This window comes from Mus caroli, chromosome 1, assembly GCF_900094665.2.
Source record: "Mus caroli chromosome 1, CAROLI_EIJ_v1.1, whole genome shotgun sequence".
NCBI lineage: Eukaryota > Metazoa > Chordata > Mammalia > Rodentia > Muridae > Mus > Mus caroli.
The window spans coordinates 145,133,992-145,152,004 of record NC_034570.1 but is presented as its reverse complement, the minus strand read 5'-3'; the positions used below and the strand labels follow the sequence as shown (position 1 = coordinate 145,152,004).

Sequence of the window (18,013 nt, the reverse complement as noted above, 5' to 3'; positions counted from 1 at the left end):
GGGAGCTAAGCCATGTGTTCAAGGAGATAAAGAAAAATCGATTATTAAATAGAGTACAAGGAGTGGTGACATCAGGGCAATACCCGCCTCCAACTCCTGCCAGCTAAGTTTCAAAGTTATAAGAAGGAATTAAAGAAAAGTGAAAAGGAATTAAAGAGCAACTTAGGTCCAGGTGTGGTAGCATAGGCTTTTAATCCCAGCACTCTCTGGAGACAGAGACAAGTGGATCTCTAAGCTCAGGGCCAGCCTGGTCTACAGAGTGAGTTCCAGGACAGCCAAGGTTAGGCAATGGAGGTAATCATCAGAAACAGAGCTAAAGATGTAAGAGCCCCACACAAATAGAAGGTACAATGGATAGGAGGAGCAAGCTTTTATGTACACAGAAAGGGCAGCCAGGTGGATCTATAAGACAAACTGGTATACTGCACTTTTAAAGTCCTTTCAGAAGACAACATCTTTGCAGAACAAATAAGCAACTTGTCCCTTATAGGAAGGGGTTTATATGCACTCATTGTTAGAAGAGATGCCGTTGGCCTTAGCTCTTGTAGCTCTCCAGCCTGTGAACTAGGTTAAGCTACTGAGGTTTTTCTGGCCTTAGGTCCTTTACTATAGTAGAAGAATGGGTTAAACACAAGCAGAGCCCTCCAGTCCTGCATTTAATTCCAAGTGAGAGTAGATGGAGGCCTGGGCTTTCCTGCAACTTTCAGAAGTGACCCTTCTTCCTTTTTCATAGCCTTTGGTATATGCGCGGTCACAGGCTAAGAGGATGTTATTTTAAAAATGCAAAGAGATTTTAAGACTCACCATTTCCATGATAAATATCCATTTGAGGCTTAAAAATTATCTTAGAATATATTCAAAGTAGCTATGCCTTCCTTGACAATTACAATAACATCATGTGCACAAAATTGCAGTGCACTCTCCAACAACTTCACAGAGTATTTGATAAAAGTCATAGCTGGGGCAATTAATGATGCTACTGTGAGAGTCCCAGGGAGAAAAGGCCCTGTGAAGTGTACTGATGTAATAGATTGGGTACAACTTATAGACCTCTAGCTAAGGGAGTAAGAAGAGAGTGAAGGAAATTTAATGGTTATGGATAACAACAGTCACCTCATGAAGTATCCAGGAAGAAAGAGGTTTGGTTGCTTAGGTGGGGTTTTAAAAAGTCATGTGTCTCTTGAGGAGCCATCTCTTTCTTATCTGTTCCTTCTATTCTTCCCTCTGCTGCCTGCTTTGCCACCTCCGTTCTCCCCGAAGACAAGTAGTATTTGGGTTTTGAAAAAAAAAAAAAAAAAAAAAAACCCAGCACTGAGAACAAATTCCCAAAGCAGGTGTCAGTGGGAGTTACTTGAGCAAAATAGCTGGGGGCAGAGATTGTTCCTCAATTGCACACTCTCAAAACTGTTAGGGGAAAACGTGTTCCATTTAGCACATATCGAATAAACTGAAGCACGCTAAATGTAGGCTGGGAATTGTCTCAGATGGGTAGAAGGGTGGCCCTTTAAGTGGTCAGTTGTACCAGTGCTGCCTTTGAAGGATTGGTCCTGACTCTGAAGCACAGATGGAGGAGGAGAGCACACCCTTCTCATTGGAGCATCTTGGAATTATTGTCAGTGTTTATCTCTGTGTGTGCATACATATTGCTGAGTGCTGCTCCCTTTCCTATGAATATCAGTGATCAGAGTCCAGTACATTAATAAAGCACTCTGTCTCTCTGTCTGTCTCTGTCTCTCTCTATTTCTCTATTTCCCTACCCCCCCCCTCTCTGTGTGTTTGTGTGTATGCACATGTGCCCCCTCCCCCACTGTAGCCAGGACTACCTGTTTTCTTTTCCTTTCTTTCTCTCTACTCCTTCCTCTTTTTATTTTCCTCTCTGGTACAATGGATTAAAACTAGAACCCCATGTATATAAGTTAGGGCTTTGTCTCCAGCTCTTCTTTTCGTGTGCCCAATTATCCTTCATTCATCCTACTACCCGGACTTTGCTTTTAGCTTACACCTAAGTTACCTATTTCAGTGAGATTTATGTCTGTCTGGTGATGCATGTGTGTTCATTTCCATTGGCTGTGCATTCAGATAACAGATTCTAGAGACTGAAAACTCTAAATGAAAATTTATCTAAGGAACATACAGCTGTGCCTCTCATATCTGATCAGCTTGAATATTGGTAGCTTCTACCAAAACCATAAATGACATCTTTGTCAACTGCAGATACTTCCTTTCACAATTATTAGATATGAGAAAAGAGGGGTGACTCTCTGTGTGTCCTCTTGTTAAGCAATGCCTTTGGTAGATTGCATAGGTACCAATGGGACTAAAATGCATCTCCAATTTAAGTATAGGGGAGGCTATGTATATGCAGAATGATTTAAAAGATTTACAATCTATGGACTGCTTGAACATTGCTAGCATTAGTCCCATTGCTGTACATAGCAGTGGGGGAGGTAATTAGTTTCCATATCAGTCCAAGAACATGGTGTAAGTCAGCTCTCTCACTCCGGGTTATCTGTTTCAGAGACCAGCATCAAGCAGTCTTTACTTGTACTTTATCTACCCTGCCTGTGCATCTAATGACCATGTACTGGACATGTGATACAACTCAATTCGGCTCATTGATTTCTCTCATCTCCCCCAAGGTGTTTGGAAACATCAAGTTAGATGAGGAGAGTCACATCAACCGGCACAACAACTTCCGGAGTTTCTTTGGGTCCCTCATGCTGCTTTTCAGGTACCTGGATGAACAACGACTCAAGCTGGAGACCTCATGGTCTTCAGCTGCCAAGGTGGGGAGAAGCCCCTGGATGGCGAATCCTGACTAGCCTCTTGATCTCTTGACTCTGCACTGCTGTTCTTGTTAGGACATGCAGTGGAAGTTTGCCTTAATCAAACTTTCCGGTGACTTAGAAAGTTTCATCACTGTCTGACTCAGTAGTGACTCTGTGTATTTCAACTTGTCCTCTGGGATGCACACAGCTTCTTATGGGAACAATTTAAGACCCGAAACCTTGAGTAGCTGTGTTTCTGTGGAGTCTTAGGGTTCTACCACTATCAGATTAGACCCTTAACAGATGGAGACATGGTGGGCGGGGAGGAAGAACAAGAAAAGGGTCTGATGGGCATTCTTCTCCATGTGGAAGATACTAAAAGGGCCTCACTGGGTTAAGAAAAAAGTCCCATGTGTGAATAGGATAGCAGCCCAAGGTAGGATGGGACATAAAGACTTCTAACCAAGATGGATTTCTGTGTTCAGGAGTGCCACAGGGGAGGCTTGGCAGGAGATTATGCTGTCCTGTCTCGGTGAGAAGGGCTGCGAGCCTGACACCACCGCACCCTCAGGGCAGAATGAGAGTGAGCGCTGTGGCACCGACCTGGCCTACGTTTATTTTGTCTCCTTCATCTTCTTCTGCTCCTTCCTGGTGAGTAAGAATTTGCCTTTCTTTGAGGCATGCCTGATAAAGTGAAGGCTCCTATAGTGTATGCACACATTCTCCCCTGCCTCTTGGCTCCCTTGTTCCTGATCCCTCACATACACACTCACACTCCAAGCTATAGAAGAATTAGATCATTGCCTTTGGGGACCAAAGTGCTCCTCAGAATCCTTGCAGGGAGGGTGGCTCTTATTGGTTGAGATCTTTGTGCCTTCAAGAAGAGAGTCCTTGTGAGACTGGATAATGTCTTGAACATGGGAAGAGAGCGCCAAACTTCGTGTGGTCTCTGGAGCTACTGGGGTAACCCCTGTCTTCTTTGTGCCCCGTGTAGTTTGTTTAATAGCTAGGACTTGCATCTGTTTGGGAGATTCTGGTTTTTTTTCTTAACTGTTTATGAAAAGGTACCTTGAAATTATAAGCTTATAGGATTCGTCAGAGGCAAATAATGATCGCATGCAGTGTAATTGGTGTGATTCTCTCCTGACTATGGTGCCATGGAATTGGACAGCAGCTGGCAAGCATTCTGGTGTGAAAACGCGATGATGTTGGGTGTTAGTGAATATTGAGGAGTATATGTAGAACATTTCTACTTAGAGAAGTGGTAAGAGATCTGAAATGCCCTCTGAGTTCCTTCTTTTAGAGAGAACATCTAGAAATGTCTTCCCCACACATCAGATTAGCAGTGATGGATGGAATAAATACATAAGGTGTCACCAGATCAATGAAAAGGTCACTGTAGTCCTTCTGGCTCCCATAATGTCCCTCAGCTCAACTTCACTGCAAATGCCACTGGCTGTACAAAACTATATAATACTAAAATATTGCTGCTGCTGCTGCTGCTGCTGCTCAAAAGCAGGGCATTCACTGAAAAGTAACTTAACTGTTTCATGGCCAGGCCAGTTTCTCTGAGGGGACAGAGACATGTGACAATTCAGCTTTCTGGTGATAGCAAGGGCCCTGAAGATAGGCCATTCTGCCTGGTACATAGGTTAATGTAGGGTGTAAAGGGACTCTGGGAGTCCCCTCCCCCTTTGGGTTTTGGCTTTGTTGCCATTTTAGTCTAGGCTAAGGCACTTGCTCTTATATAGTGTCTTTAAAATGGTATAGACATGTCAGGAAAGGGCTGGGAAGGTAGCTCAGTGGAAATGGTATTTGCTGTGCAAAAAAGAAAGCTGTGTGTAGCTTCCCACATACCTATAACTCCACTGCTGTGGGACCGTTGGGGGAATTGGGAGTGGGGCACGGAGACAGGATTGCTGGGGCTTGCTCACCACCAATTCAGCTCCAAGTTCAGTGAGAAAACCTGTCTCAAAGGAATAAGGCAAAATGTGAAAGGCACTCAGTATCCTGACGTGGTCTCTGTGTGTGTATACATACCATCCAAGCACTCACACAAACACATGTGTACTTATGACAGACTCATGCGCATGAGGACCTGCACACACATAAACATGGAACACCTCACGCTGGACAGCAGTAGTATTAAGCACAGTGAAATAATGCATACATTTTGATATATTTCTTTTCTATGGGCGTGAAGCTTTTTTTTTCAATGAAAAAGAACACAGAATTGTTTATAAATCTGAAAGCACAATGTATAATAAAAATTACTGAAAGGAACTTAATCCATTCACATCTTCAGCCCATTTTTATCAAGTGGTTACTAATGACTGGCACTAAGCTAGGCACCAGAGTAGAACTGTCAGCAAGACACAGTCTCTTTGTGAGCTCCAGTAAGAAATCAATATACAGGAGAATTAACACTTATCAATAAGAATAAATCAAAACAGAAAGGGACACATAGACCTCTCCATTTTACCTTATATAGTTTAAATGTTTAATGATAAATATTTAAAAGAAACCAGAGACAAAAGTGGAAAATTAATTGGAGGCTGTACGGTTACTTTTAGAATTGTGAGACAGAGAGTGCTACATAATTCACATTAATGTTATTTTTAATGAGGCTATATTCAGTGTGAGATGACCTGCCTTCAAGTCTCAGTCCTACAATAAGACTAACTTTGTGACCTTGGGCCAGTCACACGCTGCTCATCTCAAATCAACCAGCCAACCGAGATTTCTGAGGCCCTTGGATGTGCCAGACATTGTGCTAAGAGCTAAGAATGCAGTTGTAAATCAGAAGCATCTATTTTCTCAAAGAGCTGATGGGAATTAAAACTTCCTCCTGAAGGGCTGAAAGGAGCATGAAAACCAATAGTAGATGCTAATGCGTGCAGCACACTGTTAAAGGATGCAAGAATATGAAGCATTAGCAATGTTAATAGTTTTTATTAACATTAGCTATTAACATTAATGATTAGTGCCCCGAAAGGAGTATGCATATAAACAGAAAACACTCATAATCCAGGCAGTGGCTGAATAAAATCTCAATGACAGAGGGAGGTGTTGGGTTCAGCTATGTGAAACAGCAGTTCTCAAACAGCACCCGAAATAGGAGGGACGAGGTTTTCTTTGCCATGTTAGTGAAGTCTGAAGGAAGCCATCATGCTTGTTATGATGGCCTGACACTGGATCATTTCTGTACCAACTGATGACTGTCCTTCACCCTAACGTGCAGAGAAGACAAGTCAACCTTCAGTCATCCATTTGTAACATAGGCAGTGGTAAAAAGGGACCATGGCTGTTAGGATATATCCAACCTTCTTCATGTTGCTAAGACTATAGGAATTATGTCTTTCTTGTAGACTTTCTCTGTAGCCTATATTCTCTGCCTGCATATTTGACAAGCCAATGAACCCAACCACTTAAAACCAATTTTTCTATCAGGTGGGAATCTTGAATTTTAAGTGTAAGAAAGCCTAGCTAGATATAGCATAAACAAAATGGGATTTTATAAGCACCTGTCATTGGGGTATCCTAGGGCAAGGCAAGCACCAAGATAAATTTTAATTCCCCTTTTCATCCTTCTCTATTCATAAATCTTTCCCTTTATGTGAGCTTCTTCTTCAAATACCCCTATCTGATGCCTGTCGGGCAGCTAGAGTAGCAACTCCAGACCTTACATCTTCTCATGTCCAAGAGTAATAGAGATGGCCATGTCTTTTGCCCAATACCTCTTCATTGGCTTTTGTTGAATCCCCACTCATATTGAGCTAGAGAAAAATAGGATTCAATGACTGGGTAAAGCTTAGGTCACAGTATGGTGCCTCATTGAACTATAGTACTAGGCCAGGCCAGGGCCTGTACTAGGAGTAATCAGTGGCATCCCAGAAGCACAATAGAACTATTTACTGGTCTATTCTTGTCTTTGGTACTGTCCTTGTGAATGAGTAGGCCCAGGAGCACACCATTCTCACCCTGGTTCTATACCTACCTTCTATACCATTACCAAGGTTATCTCCAAAGACAAATAGCTCTTGGCTTGCCTACAGAGTACTCTGTACTACAGATGAGCAGACCCTCTAGCCCATGGGCTAGTCTGATTTGCTACCTGGTTTTATATGGTCCATGAACTATGAATTTTACAGTCTTAAAGGAGGGAGAGACAAACAAGAGATGAATAATATTTTCATGGCATGTGGAAATTATATGAAATTCAAATTCCACCATCCATAAACAAAGCTTCCTTGGAACTCAGCCATGCTCATTGATATTTCTAATGTCTGTGGCTGTTTTGGGTGGTGGAATACCAGAGCTGATTAGCTCAGACAGACACAGAACAGCCCATGAAACATACAGGAATGTCTGGCTAGTTGGCTGGTTTTGGTTCAGACCAGAGCATGGTAACATGATGCTTCGGTCATTTGGTACATGGCCCTGGCTGTTCTACTCTACTTATGGACCCCTAGAATGGCCCTGTTCCTACATATCTCTGTTAACATTCATGCTGCATCCTCTGCCTAAGGCACTATCTTCTGTGCTTATGTGATCTGGTAAATATGACCTGCCCCATTGTGCTTCAGTTCAAAAACCTAGTGACTTCTACAAGGATTTTTTAGCTACTAGAAATTCCCTTTCTAGACTTTTCTGTCTCTATCGTCACTTGTATATGATGCTTTCATGGCTGTCGTGATTTGCAACCTTTTTCTGTTTCCAATATATCACTGTCTTTTCTAAATACTAGATAAGTTTTCAAGAGTAATCATATAACAAGATCTAGTGACGGCCTGCTTTGCACTGTGCTAGGCATGAGGGTCTATCTCTAGACTAGCACTTTCTGACCTCATATCCTAGCACCTCCAGCACCTGAGTCACTGAGTTTGACACATACTGGGTCTGTAGTGGAGAACAGACCCATGGACAGCTTCACACAGAGGAGCATGCTCTTTAGCTCTGTGGCACTCATTGTGCTCTCTGGGGACTCTATTTTCATAAAGCAGGATGAGGATGGAAGCTGGAGAGACAATGTTGTTATCTGGCCTTGACTTTCTCTAGCCTTTAAGAATGTGGAAAGCACTGTTCCCTCTGCTACAAGAACAATTAAGTAAGTCAAACAGGTAATGACAGCAGATAACGTATTGTGCAAATGAAAAGCAGCATAAAAAAAGAATAAACTCATAGTGCCCACACAACGAGATGCACGGTCTGAGTAACAAAAGTGAGTTGCATTTAGCAAGATCTCCAAGCTTTGCCTAAGAACTTTGCCTTGGAGCCTGCCCATCTGTTTCCTGAGCTCTGCCTTAACTTCCTCCTAACTCTTCTCTTTCTTTGCCCTCCAGATGCTCAACCTGTTCGTGGCTGTCATCATGGACAACTTTGAGTACCTGACTCGAGATTCCTCCATCCTGGGGCCTCACCACTTAGATGAATTTGTCCGTGTCTGGGCAGAATATGACAGAGCAGCATGGTGCGTAGGCCTTTTGGCCACCCAGAAATTAGGGGCTTCTAGATCTCTCAAATACTTGCCTGTTATAAAAAGGAAGGAAACACCTCTTGGTGCTCACGGAAGAGGCACTGGTCTCAAGCCATTCACCCAAATCTTCTCTCCCTGGGTCTTCTGTACCCCCTCTTTCTTTTTGTGGCAGGCTGTGCCCTTGTTTGCCAATTTCATTATACTCTAGATTGACTACACAACCAGGGGAGCTTCCAACCTGCTCCCTTTTCTTGCTATGAGTCACCAGGGACTCAGATAGGTGGTTTCTGGCCAATGGGACATATCTGGCCACCATGGTTAGTGCTTTTCTTCCTCATTCTTTTCAGCATATATAGTTAAATAAAACACTGGCATAATATTTCAAATAATCAAGTAGGTGGTCCTGCCAACAGATGCCCTCTAGACTTGTGGGCTTTTATCACATGAAACTGAGTTAAATGGCAGGAGCTGGCAGGGCTGACCTCTTTGCTGTCTTTCACTGTCCAATAGTTCCGATGTGATGTGACATCTAGACTTTAGAGTGGGGATCAGCAAATTACCACCTGTCAGTTAAGTTTGGCTCACTGCATTTACAAATGAGTTTTTATAGGGGTACGGTTACAGCCATTTGTTTTCTCTATTGTCTATGGCTGTGCTTGCACTAGAGTGAAAAACTGAATAACTGGGACAAAGGTGGTCTGACCTTCCAGTTCAAAATATTTACTATTAAACTATTGCCAAAACCTTCACTCTTAAAAAAAAAAAGTCTTTTGACCCCTGTTTCAGGAACAAAGACAGTGTTTTTAGCCCTTGCTGATGAGGACAGTATGATATTCTATGAATGAAAAGCTTTGCTGGCCCAGGCAAACTTAGCTTCTGGGTCTTCACTCCCCGCTCTCCTCATTCTGGTCCCTCTCTGACAATACTTGAGGAAATGCTCTTCTTCACAGGAGTGGACCACCGTTGCTTCCACCTGATACTCCCTTCATGATGTGTGATTCTTCCCCATATCTACCATCTGTGAAGCTGCTAAACCTGGGTTAACTGTTTTCAGGGTGGATGGGTGAATTAGAATTCCTTTCCCCTCTGTAATAATGATCTAGGCCATGGGGTTATGTAGACTCCTTCCTGATACAGCGGCTAAGCAACAGATTTTTCTTGCTGGACTCAGTTTCCAACAAAAAGTTTTAGTGTGCAACCGGCGATGGCTTGGAGGACAATGATACTCAGCCTAAATCTTTAGCCATTTTCTCACTTTGGACAAGTGATGTAACCATCTATCAAGTGGTGGTAATGATACCTACCCAGCCTGGTGTGTGTTTGTGAGCATGTAATTATATCATGCATACTACTGTTAGGTACTTGACAACATGGTATGTGAATGCAACTCAGAAATGAGGAGAATTGCCATCTGTAAAGCATTTATGGCCTTGATTTTGGATGCCTATTCACTCACGTAACTGAAGAGACACTATCTGCTACCAAAGGATGGCATCACACATCTAGCCTCACTCGGACATCCTTGGCTCTTGGAACCAGCACTTCCTTTGGTTTTATTTCCTCTGTGGCTCTAAATGCCAAATGCATTAAAGATTCCCCCACTTCATTGCAGTTGCTGGGAAGAGGCTGCAACAGGACTAATCATAAAACTTGGTCACCTGAACTGAGCAAAAAAACAGAGAGGAACTCCTTCTGTCATTTCCAATGTCTAGAGAATTACCAATTATTCTGGTTACATCTTAATTGGTTTTCTCAATGGAATAAGGTTGCTGAGAAGAAACCAGCAAACGTGCAATGAGTTGGGGTCTTAATATAAAGAAGCAATGGGTTGAAAGCCACTATTTACTACTCTTAAGTAAAAATAAATTGACACATGACTACTTTCCATCATTTCAAGGGGTAAGAGACTGGGCATGCCGGTGAGCTACTGTCTGGAAAGAAACAAGACAAATCAGCACCGAGTCAGGAAAAGGCTAGAAAGAGTGAAGCTGAAGAAAACATTTGCTTTGATAAGGCTTCCTAAAAGGATGCTTAGATGGAGATAGTGTGCTCATCGTTTCTATGGCAACCCCCAGCCTGGTCCAGGGTGCATACTGACTTTCAGATCCCACCATGGCTTCCTTGTTCTGGTCCCTGACAGGGAAGATGTTTTAACCACTGAGAATTAATCCTATGTCAGTTATTCTATTTCCACAAGAAGCCAGAAGTCTCTTGAAGGTTCCTGGAAGAAAAGGTTATCAAAAAAGGGTCACAGTGTTCCTGGAATTCTGCAGGATCAATCTAGACCCTGAGTGGCTGGAATGGAGCTGCAGGGAAATATTTCTGGGGTATCTTTCCAGATTGTGTTTTGGACACGGATCCCGGTAGGCTCCTGTGGAATAGAGCAGCGTTTACCCAAGCTGAACTCAGTATATGTCACAGAGAGATCCAAAGCCCTTTCAAATTCTCTCATGCAAACTCTGTTTCTTGCTAATTAGCCTAGTGGGAAATTTGTCTCTCACAGTCTACAGAAACATGCTGACTCCCCACTGCCCCTGACAGGTGGCCCGTAGTAACTGCCTGTAATCAGTACGGGTGTGAAAGCAAAGAGTTCTGTAGTCCACACGTTGGCAACCTGACATCTGCTCTGGACAGTGGCCAGAGACATACTGGCTGTCTTTTTGCTCTTAGAAGCCTAGCTGGAGCTTGGGCTCCTCAGGCCAGGAGTGAGCCACACAGGTATTTCTGGGTACCTTAGGCATTAGGCTCCTTTGGATATTAGATGGGCTCGGATTTCATGAGAAAATTGGGAGAATAGTTTGGTAGTTCTCTGGTTCTCATCACTCTGGTCTGATTATGTCAGGCACCAATAAACTGGTCTTACCTCTTTGGGACAGTCCCTGTAGGGAGAAGCCATCGTTTCTTCCCCATTCTTTTCTGAGTATCTTATTAACCCACCTGTGCTTTCTTTCCAGCGGCAGGATCCCGTATAAGGATATGTACAAATTAGTGCGGGTGATCTCGCCTCCTCTGGGCCTGGGAGAGAACTGCCCCTACAGGGTGGCTTGCAAGGTTTGCCCCCCAGTCCCCAGCCATGACCTGCAGTGGGATGCAGCATCTAACCCTCTCCGCCCTCTGCTCCACCACCACTGCGCCACATGAGAGAATCTTCATGTTGCTTACCTTTGAGTTTAAAGAGGCCCAACCCCTCCCAGAACCAGCAGCTGCCATATAGGAAGAAGGGCCATTTTATGGTGAAGGCAAAAGAGAGTTAAAGACTTAATACAAAGGCCACTAGAGTCACTCCTTTTGGCTTTTCCCACAAATATACTGCTGTGCACCTACACATACATCCCCCAGTTTATCTTAGCTTGTACGTTCTACCAAAGGACTTCCCCTTTCTCTGGGATGCAGAAATCCTCTAATCAAGCAAAAGGGTTCTGATTTCCCTTCACGAGACCTTCATTTTCATGGAACCACATGATTCAAAGTGTGAACCTAGTCATCCCTATCCCTGCTATCCCTCACAGATCCTGGGTGCTTTTTCCAGGATCAGCAATAGAAGCTGTAGAACAGAGGGGAAGAGGGCAACCCATGAACATAGTTTAAAAAGCATAGAATTATTAGAGAATTTAATAGCACAGAGACTAAAATAACTTCAACAGACACAGAAGGATCTTGAACTGATTATTTAATGCCTTTGGTGCCTGCCAGTCACACTTGTAAGAGGTCTGCCGTAATTGCCAAGTCACTACCTCTTGGTTAGACCAACAGGTTCCGAGATATAAGTTCAAACTCTGCATTACCCTGGATATTGAGTATCCTAGTCACTTTCCCAAGCCCAGGACCGCTAAATATGAACCCTGCTTCAGGTGCTATGGGAGGAAGGCAAAGCAAAGCGCTGCTCAGGCAGCAGAAGATACAGGCTCAGGAAGGATGTCTGCCTAGGTGATGGATGGAGCTGACTTGGGATGGTGACCCTGATTCTGAACTCAGGAGGCTGAACAGCTGCCTCTGCTGAGACTCTTTAAACTCCACCCCAGTGAAACCTGCAGCCGCATGTGGGAGAGCTGGGGAGGGTAGCATGGCATGCAAGATGCTCTTCTTCCTCCTGGTTTTGTTTCTTCTGTCCCCAGCATGCCATCAACCTGGTGCATGCTGGGGAATAAAGAGCACTCTTGTTCACGGAGCCAGGTGGAAGCAACGAGGCGACTTTCTGACCAGCAACCTCAGCCCACCACTTTCAACGCAAACGGCCGCCGCCTCCTGCTGCACACATACCACAGAGGGGGGATACACGACGTTCTGCCTGTGGGTTCAGGGCAGGGGACAGGCCTGACTTCTAGGCCAGCATCCCAGCCCCAGTAGGGGCCAGAGACTCCTACCCACGGCTGGAGCACCGTCTATCCGGTTTATACCGCTCACGCACAGCCCTGGGAATTGAAGACATGCTTGTGTTACTTTGGGGTTAGATGCAGTGAACCACAAAGCCAGCCCAGCACTAACTGAGGAGGAGAAACTGAGCCCCGCCCTCGACCCCTGTCAGCACCTTCTGACTGTGTCAGAGGGACCAGAGGTTGTAACTAGTGTTCCCGGGTCTGTGTGGGGCGTGATATAAATCTGCACCAGGACGGAGTCACTTGTATGATTTGCCTTGATTAACAGGTCTCCTGTTCTTTTCCTGTTTGTCCATTTTGTTTGTTTTTCTTCTGTTTCCTGTATTACTTTGTTTTGGCTCTCTGGGAATGCTGTTCCTCTCTCCTACTTGTCTGCATCCTTTCCCCCATCCCCACCCCCTTTTCCTGTCCCTGCCACCCCCTCCTGCCCCGCCCATGTCCTGCCCCTACTCACCACCCCCATGAGCAGTGGCCGCATCCATTACACTGAGATGTATGAAATGCTGACTCTCATGTCACCACCGCTAGGCCTCGGCAAGAGATGTCCCTCCAAAGTGGCCTATAAGGTAGAAAACCCCTTCCTTTGTTCTGGGCTAGAGATCAACAGGAAATGGGATCCAGTTGTGGGGAGGACATACTCTGGGAGGAAGCTGGGTTGGGGGCGCGGAGATGGGAAGCGAGGATTCAGGAGTCAGGAAGGTTCATGAGATGGAGTCATAAAGGATACAGGAGTGGTTCTCGCGCTGTTCACCGTGGACCTTTTATCGTGTTACCGTGTTCTTACTCGTGTGTGGCTTCTTGTGAGTGGGCTACTAGAAAGGTGCTGCTAAGTGGCGTGTATCCTTTGAAAGGAGGCAGAGTGGTGGCCGGGGAATAGTTGGATTGGCAAGAAGGAAATCTATCACCAAAAAGGCTGAGAGAAAAAAAATATGGCTTCACTCATAAATTAGGAAAATAATGGAGCAATCGTTAAGGATTGTTCTAGAAGAAATTTTTAGAAGGAAAACTTGTAATAAATTTCTCCCCCTGTGACGTAGGAAGGAACAACAGCATAGCTTCCTGACACAAACACAAAAGAAGAACATGTCTTCAAGCATTTTACAACTGACAGGAACGTAGCTTTCTTTCCCCAGTGGCCTTAAAGAGGGCAACAACAGGCAGATTTGTTCAGTTAGCTTTGCCTTCTTAGCATGACCAAGTGGTGGGTAGAATTCTTGAGGTCATACACCAGCATTGTCCACTGGGCGACATTTGGATGCTCCCAGCTTCGGGGCCGGGCATTTTCTTCACCTATCAGTACTAGTTACTGTTAACTCCCTTGTGTATAGACTGGCCCAGAACTACTCCAGGGTTTTCTCATTCACCTAAGCACACATCATAGCAAGGTTGCCACTATCACAGAAGTAAGAATGATGGGACTCAGATACAAACAAAGAAACAACCTTTACAGTCTAACACATCTGTCTGTAGAGTTGCTGCAGGCAAGATGATCTATTTGAGTATTAGAGGTGTGGCTTGTGAACAACAGGCTCCAATCACTACCAACCACTACCACCGGGATGACGGTTCTGCCAGAGGCTCTTCTGCTGCTACCTCCAAATAGTCTTGCTCCAGAGAGCATCTCACTGGAATGTAGTCCGTAGAAACCCTCATCCCCAAGGGCATGGCTCCTTATACACAGCAGTTGCGATAATATCTTTCTCTGATAGCTACAAGTATCACACAGTGGGGAAAGAATTCCTGGGATGAGGCCCTGATAGAATGAACTGGGAGAGGAACGGGAGGAGAGTCTCACAGATTCCTAAAGCAAGATACTCTCTGAAAGTGGATTTGGCCATTTCAGTTGGATCCCTTCCTCTGGGTGAGGGGAACAGGGCCTGCCCACTCTGCTCCTGCCTGCACCCCCCTTCTCTGACTGTCTTCCCTGCGCTCCTCCCCCTCCTCCTCGAGCCTGTTTGCACTCTCCCCTGCCCATTCTGCTCCTCCTCATCCCTTCGAGGAGTTGGACTCTCTGCATGCTCAATCGTGTGCTGGCAAATTCCATCTTTGAAAGACTTAAAAAGGGGGCACCAGGATACACCTTTCAAGTGAGATGAACAGAGCCAAGTCTCTCCCCCATCTTTCCATTGACCTTGGGGGTGTTTGTGGGGACAAGTATAAAACAGAGAGCACCTCTGTAGCAGGGAGTGGAGCCACCTCTCAGAGCTGACTCTGTTCCCTAAGGGACTCCCTTCCCATCTCTCTGGGAGATATTCCTAGTACTCCCCATGGGAAGGGGTTGTAAAGAATGATTAGCTAACCTCCTTTCCTTGGCATTTGGCATCAGTCCCTAGATAAAATAACCACAAATGAGCTTTAGTGAGAAGCCGGGAGAGCGGGACTGGCATGGGGATGGGGAATCCTTGCCCTTCTTTTCTGTCTGTGCATTTAACCTCTGCACTTTCCTTCCCCTTTTATTTTTAAACCAAGGTGTCTTTCAATATATTTGGTTTTTGCCTGCTCTTTCTCTTTTCTCTTTCACACAGAGGTTGGTCCTGATGAACATGCCAGTGGCTGAGGACATGACAGTCCACTTCACCTCCACACTTATGGCTCTGATCCGGACAGCTCTGGACATTAAAATCGCCAAAGGTCAGATTAGTAGGGGAAGGGAAGAGGGTTGCACCCTATGTTATAACCTGTGCAGCCTGCTATAGGATGAAGTCATCTGAACTACTTCCCAGCCAGCCATGCTCCCGATAAGGCCGTGACCTGGTTTTACCTCTAACTTAGTAATTTGAAGGCTTGCCCTTTCTTTGGTAAAAATAAATGACTTGATATTCCATGTCTTAGCATTCTAGAAATATTTGTTGAGCATAGAAAATTTAATTCCGTATTTTTTTTTCCATAAAGCATCGTTTCTCCAAAGTCTTGGGACTTAGGAAGCATCTGTAGCAGGTGCCAACAGAGTGGACACCCATCATGATTGCTATTCAGTGGTCTGGGAGAGAAACGCTCTGTGGCATCTGTACAGACCTTTAGCCTGCCTTCTCCTGCCTTTTTAAAAACCAGGTCCCTTAGACTGTATGGTCAGGGTCAGTGGGAGGAATGATGTGTCTTGATGAAGCATGAGTTTTCCTTATGGAGGCCTTCATTTCCCTCTCTGATAGATCTCCTGAGCACCCAGGAGGCTGTTAGAACCAGTGAGGAAGCTGATCTTGGTCTCAGCCTCAGATTTCTGGGGAAGAATATGCCCGAGTCACTGAAAATAGGAGCCAAAGTATCTTCTGCTTCCTCAGCAGAAATGCTGGTGTTGCCAGATGCTCTGTCACTCGGTGCCGAGATTTCCTCTCATTATGTGAGGTGCCACGCTGATTCAGCTCCTGCCCCCACCCACTCCTCCGTCTTGGACGTCATTATCCTGTGCCTGTTCTGATTGGGTTATTAATAATTTATCTTATTCTAGGTGGTGCAGACAGACAGCAGCTAGACTCAGAGCTTCAAAAAGAGACCCTGGCCATTTGGCCTCACCTGTCCCAAAAGATGTTGGATCTGCTAGTGCCCATGCCCAAAGGTGTGGTGGCTCCTCCTTCTAAGTGTGCTTGTCACTGTGGCCCAGTATGCCAAGGCCACATCTTTTAGGGAAACCAGCGTGATCAAGGCGATAAGGGAGGGTTGCTCCTTTACCATTAGACATCTAAGTCCCCACTTCTACAGTACTTTTATTCATCATTAAACTAACTTTTTAAGACAGGTCATTGCTTTTGTGAATGAACTTTCTCTGGGAACACAGCTCTCTTCCTCCACAGAAGACTGTTCAGTAACCCCTTGTGCATTTGTGTTGCTACATAGACATGAGTATCTGGGATGACAGGAAGTTGTGCTCACTAGTGTCTTTCTTACTATCCGGTCCTGTGAGCACTGCCTTCATTGCATGGATCCATTCGCTTTGTGTCCTTGGAGCTTTAGTAAATAGTAGATGTGTGAGTGACTGAGAGCACGAAGCTGCTTTGGTGAGTGGACACATATGGCCATCTGTATCCTCCCTGTTTATTCCCATGCTCCACTTGTGCTTCTAGCCTCTGACCTGACTGTGGGCAAGATCTATGCAGCAATGATGATCATGGACTACTATAAACAGAGTAAGGTAAAGAAACAGAGACAGCAGCTGGAAGAACAGGTAAGCACCATTGAAAGTACATTGGATGGGTCATGAGTAGACATGGATTTCTAGAGGGTGGGTTGCATGTATCCCTACAATGTACCCTAAAAAGGTGGAAGGGGTTTTGGAGTTCAAGAACTTTCAAGTGAGGTGGGATTAGAAACCTGGGGAACTGAAAGGTTAAAATAGTCAAGGAAAGAATCAGTCGTCTTTCTTTGTCTCTCATGTAAGTTGTGGTGCTTTTCATAGTAGTCCTCACAAAGTCACAGGAATTCTTTGTCTCCCCTCAGAAAAATGCACCCATGTTCCAGCGCATGGAGCCCTCATCACTGCCTCAGGAGATCATTGCTAATGCCAAAGCCCTGCCTTATCTCCAGCAGGACCCTGTTTCTGGCCTGTGAGTAAAAACCACATGAAGGGTCTGTGGGACGCCTGTTTGCATTCTGCCACCATGGCTCAGGCCTGGAAATCATACTCTGAGCCAGTTCCTTCCTGAGGCTGACTGTCTCCTGACTTGTCAGCAGGAGTAAGAGAAGAAATGAGCCAGGCATGTGTAATGCCGCAACCGGCATCAGAGGCAGTAGATGCAGCAGAAGGTTGGTAGCAAAAGGTGCTGACTCACGTTATAATGCACTAACACCTTAACCTTAGCTATAGTTCTGTTGGGGAGAATTATCATAATCTCAAGGGTTTAGTTGTCCTCTCACAATGGATCTGGCAGCATGGATGTCGAGATTGCTGAGCCGAAGGGGGAAAGAGAAGCAACAGTCACTGGATTATTTGCTCCTGGGGATGACAGGTCTAGCAATACTGTTTGCTTAGCTCTCTTGATTCTGCCATACCTTGGAGATGTATATATTGCTATCACTATTTTTCAAATGAACAGACAGGGACTATGACTGAGAGGAGGCAGCACATAGGTTTTCAAATCAGTCATTTCTGATTCTAGAGGCTTTCTACTATATCTTAGACTCTCTAATGACCAAAAAGACCTTATAAACGGAAAGAAAAAAATCAGACCCTGAGTGGAAGAATGGTCTAGTGTTTCTAAGGCTTACCTACTGGTTGACTGTTAGTCAGTGTCTTAGTCAGGGTTTCTATTCCTGCACAAACATGATGACCAAGAAGCAAGTTGGGGAGGAAAGGGTTTATTCAGCTTACACTTCCATGCTGCTGTTCATCACCAAAGGAAGTCAGGACTGGAACTCAAACAGGTCAGGGAGCAGGAGCTGATGCAGAGGCCATGGAGGGA

General features: G+C 44.9%; 1 protein-coding gene across 9 annotated transcripts in view; it reads left to right on the top strand.

Annotated features, from left to right (window-relative positions):
* Positions 1-18,013, top strand: part of Cacna1e (calcium voltage-gated channel subunit alpha1 E) — a 486,129-nt gene that overhangs the window by 446,849 nt on the left and 21,267 nt on the right. For 7 of the 9 annotated variants that reach the window (XM_029476855.1, XM_029476841.1, XM_029476834.1 and 4 more), the window contains 8 exons: positions 2,640-2,731; positions 3,254-3,419; positions 8,111-8,238; positions 13,090-13,186; positions 15,146-15,251; positions 16,066-16,173; positions 16,679-16,779; positions 17,052-17,158. In XM_029476855.1, the coding sequence (XP_029332715.1) occupies positions 2,640-2,731; positions 3,254-3,419; positions 8,111-8,238; positions 13,090-13,186; positions 15,146-15,251; positions 16,066-16,173; positions 16,679-16,779; positions 17,052-17,158 (905 nt within the window). Of the gene's footprint in view, positions 1-2,639; positions 2,732-3,253; positions 3,420-8,110; positions 8,239-11,198; positions 11,296-13,089; positions 13,187-15,145; positions 15,252-16,065; positions 16,174-16,678; positions 16,780-17,051; positions 17,159-18,013 lie in introns of all 9 variants that reach the window. The other 2 variants (XM_029476850.1, XM_029476828.1) reach the window with 1 other exon arrangement.